The sequence below is a fragment of the Zeus faber genome, assembly GCF_960531495.2.
Source record: "Zeus faber genome assembly, chromosome: 7".
In the NCBI taxonomy this organism is placed as follows: Eukaryota; Metazoa; Chordata; class Actinopteri; order Zeiformes; family Zeidae; genus Zeus; species Zeus faber.
Genome location: NC_137203.1, coordinates 26,758,033 through 26,767,979, shown reverse-complemented (window position 1 = coordinate 26,767,979; position 9,947 = coordinate 26,758,033). Strand labels below are relative to the sequence as shown.

General features: G+C 52.2%; 1 protein-coding gene across 1 annotated transcript in view; it reads right to left on the bottom strand.

Moving 5' to 3' along the window:
- Positions 1-4,900: 4,900 nt before the first annotated feature.
- The window catches only part of fbrsl1 (fibrosin-like 1), a 298,902-nt gene continuing 293,855 nt past the window's right edge, over positions 4,901-9,947 (bottom strand). The window contains exons 18-20 of the mRNA XM_080003616.1: positions 9,327-9,410; positions 8,102-8,348; positions 4,901-7,452 (exon numbers count right to left, since the gene is read on the bottom strand). Coding sequence (XP_079859742.1) covers positions 6,123-7,452; positions 8,102-8,348; positions 9,327-9,410 — 1,661 coding nt within the window. The 3' untranslated portion in view covers positions 4,901-6,122. The remainder of the gene's footprint in view (positions 7,453-8,101; positions 8,349-9,326; positions 9,411-9,947) is intronic.

The window sequence follows — 9,947 nt, the reverse complement described above, 5'->3', positions numbered from 1 at the left end:
GCCTTAATGTTCCACCACAGCATAGTTATTTATACCCGAGCGGGGACTTAAAAGGCCTATAATTCTTTTTAACGATGCTACATACAAAGAGCGAGCTAAAACAACAAATGGAGTTAATCAAATATTAATCGAGAGCGAACGCTCCTGTCAGTGCATTGTTTTATGTTGTATGAAAGGATTTAATTTGTTGACTCTTTTGTTTACTATCTTCCCAAAAAAACCCTAACACTCCCAAAGTTCTCACACCACATTAATGTTAAGCTCCCTCATAGATAGCACCAAACAACACCTGGGGGATGTCTTTCACAGTTTGTGGATGTTAGAAATTCAACTGAAGTGCTTACATATTGCAATAATGCCGTAGAAGCCTTTTTAAGTCAAAATTTGGTTTTATTCCCCATTTGATCGGAATGAACTGGCGGCGGCTAAAACTGCTTTGGCTTGGAGCATGTTTTTATGTGTCTATTCAAAGATGATGATGAGGATGTGATCGTCATTCATTATCAACTCCAAGCCATCTATAGCCATCTAATCTTTTTACACATCTAATTATTTTACCAAATTCTACAAACTCGACTGAATGTAGAGCTGGTAAGCGCCTGCCCCACAGAGATGCGGCAGGCGCTTGTAGAATAGGAACTAATAGAATTGAGCTGAAAAAATGTACAACCCCTGATTTTGAGAAAACGGGATTGATTGATGTCTATTCTACAACAATGCATCGTCGGAGTTCAGTCATGCACGGAAGGAAGTCCAATAAAAAAGACCACTGAATTCAAAGTGTACGACACAGTGTATGTGACCTCTGCTCCTGCACAGGTGGTGCTCCAGCACCACATGAGAGAAACAAAAAACCTTTTCCGCATTCGGGACAACTTCAATGTCATTGATAGGCTCCGAGGGCCTCCGAGACGGAGCGCCCGGCATGGAGGACGAATCCCATGAGGAAACCAGCTCTTTAGCAACAGTGAACCGACATTGGCGAGCAGTGGCAATCGCCAGGTAGACCTCAAGGGTACAAAGACGTTTCCCTTGATCCAACAGGCTCTACAGAAAGCGTAGCAGGTAGGAAGCAAAGCCACGAGGCGTTGTCCCATGGGTGGCACACCACTTTGCAAAGGCCTCACTATGGAGTGTCCTGAAGCCGCTGGATGGTTGCAACCACGCCACGGATAAGCCAAGTAAGCTCAAGCGTCAAGGTGATGCCGCTCATTGGAGGAAGTAAACCGGGCTACTGTGGAAAGAAAAGGTACTGACTGTGTTTCTAGCGAGGGGTTTCTTTGGTTGACCATTGACTTCCATTGAGTGGGAGGCTTTCGGAAGCCAGGATCTGGCATCTACCGTGGAGGAGCAGTTTGATGCCCCCGGTTGTATTGGAAGCCGCTGGTTGGGACCCTCTGCCGTCCACCCTCTAGCCTAGACTCCAAAAAAGGGCCAACAAACGTTCCGGCTCGGAACGCTCCTCGTGAGGTCGATTCTGTAACGAAGTCGAGTCAAAACAAGCCTTCACTGTGCGTCGGCAGAGCAGTGGCCGTCTTTTAATGTGGAAACACGGGATCTTTTACTTTTAAACGCGCTGTGAATTCGTACGCTGTGAAAACGAGCCCTCTGTCCATTTAACGATTTCTCGGCGGAAAGGAAACGCTTGCGCGCAGGTGCCAAGAACGAGGTGCCGCGTCTCTGCCAGCGTCAAACAGAATAACCGCTTATGAATATCCACACGCTACCAGAGGGGATGGACCAAATCATGATTCTCATTCCAGGGCTCGAGGAGAGAAAATAAAAAATAAAAAAAGGAAAAAACTTCCGCCGCGCCGGGTGCCAAGCGTTTCTGAGGCGATCCCAGCGACGAGCCAGGGAAGCGCTCCGCTAACTGAGCTCTGGAGAAATACGGTCACGACGAGATCCACATTCAAATAAACCTCACTCTTGGCCCGCGCATACAAGCCACACTGTCACCAGCTGGCGGTCCCTCTCGCCGCCCCTTCAAATACTGAGCCACTTTTGATTAACGTCTCAGCGGCTAATCATGTGTGTTTGCCGTGCCAATTTGTACAGGCCACGCCTGGCTTCCATTCGCCTTGAATCTTTCTTTTTTTTTTTTTTCCCCCTCTTTTTTTAAGCTCGTTCTTAACGTTTGAGAGCCTCGTCTTTACACCCCCCCCCCACACATCTCCTCTTTCCCGGTGCCCGCGGAGCAGAGCGGCATGCTGGGAAGGAGGGTGTAAGGGCGGGGTGCGATTGTGGCGGCACGGTGCCATCCTGTGGACCGCCGAGCGAGGGGGGACCACCGCAGCCAGCTGCACCCAGCTGCATAAATGTTATTGTCTTTTTGTTTTTTTTATGGCTTATGTACATAATACGGCCGGTGTGGGAGGCGGCGAGGTTCCACTGAGCGGGCGGAGAGGAAAATTGAGCGGAAGTGGGAAAACTTATTTTGGACGGCGGCGCGTATGGATCTCCTCCATTTCCACGTTGGCTCCACCGCGTCCTTCGTCTGGATCTAATGCTCGGAGGCTCTGGCTGCTTCGAAACGGCCCCCGGTTTATAATAAGCCGATCTCCTCGCGGCGGCGCGAGATAGCGGACATTTTTGCTGCAGGGCCAGGAGGTGCAAGGATATCAGACTGCACTTTGTCACCGGGCTCCGGAATTCACACCGTCTGGCTGTTTCCAAGTCGGCCAGTTGACTGCCGACCGGCCTGGTTTCTGTCAGCTGCCGCTTTGTTGACGTTGAAGGCTAAAAAAAGATGGCAGACAAAATGGGAGGATGTACGCCGGCTGCCTTTTTAGGCGGTGGAAAACACCTCGCGAGTGCCGATGAAGCCCTCGGCTTAGTGCTGTTCAGTTCGCAGCTCGGCATACAGCCGTGGAACGGTCGTTGCTAAGGTTTGCAGAACCCCGCAAAGAAGAAGACGAGAGAAAAAAAAAAAAAAAAGCCCGGTCTCCCAAATCACATGGCCCAGCGGAGCCCCCAGCAATTCAAATGTGATCATGGCGGGGGCCTCGCGTCTCATTACCAATCTCCATTTCAAAACAGCCTTCAAATGGGAACTAATGCATTAGCTCTCGCTGGGGGAAAGTCTGGGGAGCCGCTAACTCAAAAATGCTTTCATACATATTTTATCAGCGGGGGGTGGGGGGGGATGGGGGGCTTGGACCAAACCATTCATTCGTTGCCCATCTTATTAGCTTGGCACTGTGTTATTAGCTGCCATTGTGCTCCATAAAGTCCCCTAAGGCCTGTTCCACTGTTCGCTGAATCTGGGGTGAGCTCTGTGCCAGCAGCTTTTTCGGAGGTATTTTAGACCATGAAAATTCAATCCCAAACCCTCTGCATTGAGGTTTCTTACAGATAAATGCGGGGGGATTAGTGGAGCACGGAAAACAATGTCTCGCCTCAGATGCTGCCATATCCTATTAATGTACGGCAATCTCGTATCACAGGCGTTCACGGCGGCGAGATGTTACCGTGAAACGCCTTCACGGTGCCATTGTTCACCGGATGAAAAGTGCATTGCATATTATCAACCAAGATTAGACGGGAGGTAGAAAATCATAGACAATCAGAGCAAAAATTTGTTGACAGAATTGAAGAATTACAGTGAAGAGCGGACAATTGCGGATGTGTAATAACCCGCCTTGGGTCGGATGTAGCAGGCAACATGTCAATTGATTTCCATCTGATGATGGACTGTGTGCTGAAATAAATTGACCTTGCCAGACAATGAGTGAAATTGATGGGGCTTTTCATCTCCGGAGGGCTGTTCCACACTCAACCGTAAAATGGGACGCAGCGATAGAGCTGGAGAGATGGAAGGTGCCTTCCTTCCACAAACGCTTGCCAGGCAAATAATAGTTTCAGGGAGAAGAGGTAAAAAAAAAAAAAAAAAAAAAAATCACTATACAATAATGAGAACAGGGGTTAAGCACCTGCTGTTGACGAGATGATTAGGAATAAAAGCACACGGCGCTAAAGTGAGGCCGGCCTCCGACAGATGCTACCCGTCATGGAATATGTGGTTCAATTACCGGCCGCCTAAATTGAAAGCGATAGTGATTTAAGTCTTCCCAATACGCAGGCCCCATTCTGACAGGCAGTCTTTTCCAGGAGGCCTTTTAGGAAAAAAAATAAATAAACGCCAACGGAGAGTGTGTGAGACAGAGGAGCGCCATTGATTTTCAATAACATCCCCTAATGACCTGGCTGTGGTTTGATCCACGCTGTCATTACGGCCCTGATACCCTGGGACGGGATCGGTCGGGGATTTTGCGGCGGGCAGGCGGCGAGATGCAGAGTCGGGGGGGGGGGGGGGGGCATTATCGGGATGAATTGGCCATCTCTGGGCGGGCGGCGAAAGGGAGAGGTCCGGTCAATAAGCCGGGGCCGGGGGCTCGCTCCCGTCCGGTCCGATTAGCGGAACAGATGAGCGGTGCGCGGGAGGAGAGAAGGTATAAAGAGACAGAGAGAGGGAGAGGGAGAGAGAGGAGCTTCTCCTCCACCATCCAATAGCTGTCCTCCCAGGCGTTGCTCTCCTTAATGAGTCCAGACCGCCGGTCAATACGCCGCTGGGCTGCTGGTCAATACCGGTTACCTGCAACACAAACACTCAAAACCTGCTTTCTTACAAAATCAATGTCCTATTAGTCCCACCCTCTATTGCTTTACCCCAATCTCATCGATCTCACTCCGCCGCCCCGTGTATGACAGATTAAGGCTCAATGATCCGATCGCTTACGCTACTTGCCACCAGTCTGTAGCGTCTGTGAATTTAAAGTAATAGCTTCATACATGATGAGCAAATTCAGTAATGGTGGCAAGCCGGGGCCCAAGCAGGCGCAGAACTACTTTTAAGATCCACCCCCCGGCGCAGGAGAGTAAAAGGCCACAACGCACAAAATGTCAGACATTGGGTCCAAACTTTATTCCTTACATTTTAAACCATGAATGTTCAATTTTTCATTTTTGCACGCCTAAAACTCTACGGGTTTTGTATACAAGAGTCTAAGAAAAACAACTGCACAACACCACAAGGTTGACAGAGAAAGTCCCATCGCCGCCGCCGGCACTCCGGCGAGTGTCCGTCTGTCGGCGCGAGGCTGAGCGCTTCCGGGTCCGCTCGCGTGACCCGGAAGTCTTTTTCAAGGATTTTTTTTTTGTAATTCCATCTGTTTTTCGACGGCCAGATATAAATGCGTATTAATCCAAGCTCCTTGTAACGGTCGCCGGTTCTGTCCGGGTGCTTTTCTCTGCCGTCGGGGAGCCTCGCGTTGCTTTGCATAGATTGCAGATGATCCTTCCGGGGCCCCCGTCGGACACCTTCCTCCCACGGTTCCCCTCACATCCGTCGGGCTTGTTTGTCTGTTACCATGGGATGGGGTGTGGGGGTTGTTTTTTTTTTTTGATTTTTTTTTCTCCACATTTTGATTTGATTGTTTTTCTAGAAACATTTAAAAATGCTAATAAATTTACATGGTCATTTTGCAGTGAAGGAATATCAACAAGATATTTACAGGCGTTTGCTTTACAGAGACCGAACAAAGACCTCATAATATATATGTATCTGCATATCTCAAAAAGGCAACACAAATTCATCAAAACAAAATTGGTAATGTAGCATTGTACATTGGCATTATCGAGGATAACCTGGTACCATGAGGTTAAATTACTGTCGAGGTGGAAAAAATTCCAGTCCTTACCGTGGGTCATATCTCACAATCAACTGGGATAAATATAGGAAAAAAGAGCGACTTAAGCACAAAATACATACATTTTATAAAAGCGATACCTATACATGGAACAAGGATTGGGAAATGTACAAACTCATATCAGGGCCTCTCTTTTCGCATAGCCGAAAAAAGGATTGGATTAATATATTAATAATTATCAAATATTTAAGTTGGCTATTAAACGTACACATTTGTGTTCTCTTTACCGAGGTAATTCGATCCCCGGTCCATTGAAAATTAAGTCACGGCGTGCGCTGATCGGCCTCGCACAGCTTCACACGGTACAATCAAAGCATAACTTCAATGAGTTTCTCTCTGGTGAAGGAGCAGTGCATTCTGTTCACAACAAGTTTACAAAGGGGGGTGTCGGGGCATGGCGTCATGTCCGGGAAGCTACCGCGCCTCCACTTCTTTGGGGTTGCGGGACGGGGAGTAGTCCCGCGGGTCCTGGGTGGTGGTGAGGGGTGTAGTCCTCCGGGGGGAGGCCGGCCGGGCAACGCCGGCGGGCACAAGGGGTGGGGGGGCGCTGAGCGCAGCCGTGGGGGGCGTCCGGTTGAGCAGGCCATTGTGGCCCGTGGAGGGGCTGAGGCGGGGGTACGGCATGCCACCCAGGTGGGGCATAAAGGGGGGCATGTGGGGCAGGTGGCCCTCCATGGGCGACTGGTGCAGCTGGTGGAGGCGCGCGCGATCCAGCTCCTCCCGCAGGTGGAGGCGCTCCCGCTCCTCCGCCTGCTGTCGCATCCTCTCGTGCTCGCGCCGCACCTCCAGCAGGTGCTCGTGGTGCGAGTAGTCGTGCGCCTCGCGCTCGCGGTATGCCCGCTCCTGCTCGTACACGCTGGGCGGGAAGCGATGGCTCTGCTCCGCCCGCAGCTGGAAGTCCATGCGCCGCTGCAGGTCCAGGCTGCGGTACGCCTCCCGCAGGGGGTCCCAGGGGAAGGCTGCGTGGGGCAGGCGCTCCCTACCCGCCGCCAGGGGGCTCACACCCATGAAGGGCGCCATGCGCGCCCGGTCCAGCACGTTGAGGCTGCCCATCTGGTGCATGGCGCTCATGGACAGCGGGAGCGAGTGCGCCACCGGGACGCCGTGCAGGCCGGGACCCGGGATCTCGGTGCCGCGCGGCGAGGGCAGGGGGGGCTGCTGGGACAGTGGGGGATGGTGGTGGTGTGGGTGGTGGTGGTGGTGGTGGTGTCCCATCTGAGAGATGGGGATGGGCGGAGCTTGGGAGGGGGGCTGCGGGGCGGGCTCGGAGCTCACCACCATCACCTCCTGCTCCTCCTTCCGCTCCTCCTTGATCTTCATGTCGTTCTTCACCTTGTGGAGCAGCAGGTCCCCGGGCACGAGCTCTTTGCGATCGCTGTCCTTGAGGGTGGGCGGGGGGCCGCCTGCCATCTTGACGGCCTGATCGCTGATCACCCCCTTGGAGTAGGGGGAGGGAGAGCGGTGTGCCGGCTTGATGGCGTCCTCCGATGCTCTCCTCTCCATGGCCTCCTTGCTCGGCGAGCGGCTCTCCTTCACCTTGATGTCGGTCATCATGGAGGCCTCGCGGTGGCGCTCCAGCAGCTCCTTCTCGGCATCGCGGACCCGGTCCACGCTGCCGCTGTGGTGCCGCCCCGAGTCGCTGGAGTTCTGGCTGTTGGAGCGGATCAGGCTGCTGATCTGGTAGCTGACCGGCGCCGAGGCCGGGGACGAACGGTTGGAGTGGCGGTTGCGGTCGACTGAATCTCTGTGACGACAAATAGAAAAAATAAATCAAGGTCATGTGATGAATGCTTTGTTTTGGTCATGTGTTGGTGTTTAAAAGCACTGCGCTGGTTCCCTGTTGGGGGATGATTTAAAAAAATCTATTTTTAACAGTTCAGAAATAAACTGGGATGTACAAATCTCCATAATATCATTTCTCCTGACAATTGTTTACAAGTTTGTCAAACCAGCTTCCATATGGAGAACCAGATCAGGTACAAATTGCTACCACTACATATGATAACAAGTGTCTGTCACTCTTGTAACGCAGGGGTTTCAAACCACTGGCCGCATCTGGCCTGCAAGACAATTTAACGTGGCCTGCTACATTTTACATATTAAATCTGCCCTGCAATTGAATTAAAAAATGACAATGATTAAATAATGCATGCAGTTTTACTTAATGTTTTCACAATATAAAATAGAATATAACAAAGTTTATTTATGATGTACGTGTTTATTTCTAACAATAAACACATACACATTGTGGACTAAAAAATAAAAACCCTGGAGCATTTTGTCTTTCCCTTGGCCAGTGGCTCCCGGGTCATTTGACTTTGTTATCATCACAGTTGTACGTTGGAGCACCATGAGGAGGAGATATAGAAGGAAGCCGCGCCATTACAACAAACCTGTCTTTGTCCTTCTCGTCTTTCCCGATGGACGACTCCCTTTTATCCCGCTCCCTCTCTCTTTCGCGCTCTCGCTCGTGGCTGTTGGCCGAGCTGCTCCTCTCGGTGTCGGCGGACTTGGGCCACTGCGGCGGGGTGGGGAAGGAGGGCGGGGTGCGGTGCAGCCGGTTCCAGGTGTCGTGGTGGGGACTGCCGAAACCAGGCAGCCCCCCGGGCCCTTCCTTGGGGCCAAACATGGCATTGGAACCTGGGAGGAGGACACAAGAGGAAAGAAGGGATTGTAAGTTCGCCGACCAGCGCTCGGCCGCCACCGTGAAAAAACAGAAGAGGAGGACGAGTGGAAACTGATGAAAAACGGGGGAAAGAAAAAAAAAAAGAGAAAAATGTCAACAGCACAAGCTGCCTCTATGTTTTGTCTCACTGAAGCTTCGCTTACAAAGACCAGTTGGAGGTTAATGGCTTCACCCCCCGACTCAGTGCTTATTTGCTCCTGGGCCAAAGGGGCTTCAACCCCCCCCCCCGCATTCACAGCTCTTGATTCTCAGGGTCCCCTTTGCATCAGACGGAGGGAGCGAGGGAGAGGGGGAGACCCAATCGCCCTCTGGGGGTTAAGGGTGTTGTGAAAAGCCAGGGAGACCTTAGCATTCCATGGCCTGTCTGTTTCTCTCAATTCCTCCTTCGCAGCAGGGCGACCGATTTTGGCGAGAGGAGAATAGGGAGCCGAGGGAGGGAGGGAGGGAGGGGAGAGCGATAGAAAGAGAGGAGAGAAAGAGAGAGAGAAGACAAATGAAGGGGAAACGCGAAAGCCCTCCGCGGCGAGGCGAGGGGACTTGTCCAATAGTTTAATGGCTGAATGGCGACCAAACAGCGGGCCCGGGAGTGCATGTTGGCAGTCAGGTGGCCCGAGTGAAGCCAGGCTGTTGGACGGGTTTAGGATGAGGGGCTGGGGCCTGAGGGGGGGCCGGGGTGGTTCTGTGTTGGTCCTGCTTGTGCTACTGTGCTGCTCTGGCATGGAAAGCGAGGCTAAGTGCCTCCATTTCTTTCTTCCCTTCTGGCTCTCCCTGTGGTCTCACCCTGAACTGCTCTGTTCTGGGGGGTTGGGGGTGGTGGTGGTGGTGGTGGGGAGGGGGACATTGGCGGACAGGCGGAGAAAGGATGTGGAAGGTAATGGAGCAGGGGTACGGTGGGGGATGGAGGGAGGTGGGTGGGGGTGGCTGGCGCTTACCAAGCGAGGGGTTGCCTAATCCTCCGAAGGCACTGCTTGAAAGGTTGCCGAGGCCGCCAAAGGTACTGGAGCGACTGAAAGGATCTGCAAAATGCCAAACAGGGATTAGCGAAAGGGGGGCTGGCTACAGTACGGCGCCACCCCCCCAACCCACCCTTTCCACTCGGCTTTTTATTTACAAGCGAGCTGTGGTGTCTGTTTTCATTATTTAGTTATTATTTATTTATTTATTAGACTTAAAGCGCCGCCGCCCTTCGCTTTCCTCTGCCTTGTTATCATGCTGGACACTGGACTCCCTCCCACTAACTCAACTGGTGCACAGAGCCTTTGACCCCGCTGGGGGGGTTGTGGGGTGGGGGGGTGGGGTGGGTGGGGGCGTGCGGAACTGTGCTGCCTGATGGGAAAACGAGTTTAGTGTATATGGCCGGAGCTGAGATGGAAAATGGATTATGGCTGGACGGGGGGACGGGGACGGGGAGCTGGAAGGTGAAGTAAATGAGGCTGGACAGGCTACAACGCCTGGAGAGTAGAATCAACATCTGCTGGGCTCTCCTGAGGCGGCAGAGAGCCAAACACATTTCTGAAAATAGACCCGAGCCTTCGGCAAAATATATGTGGAAA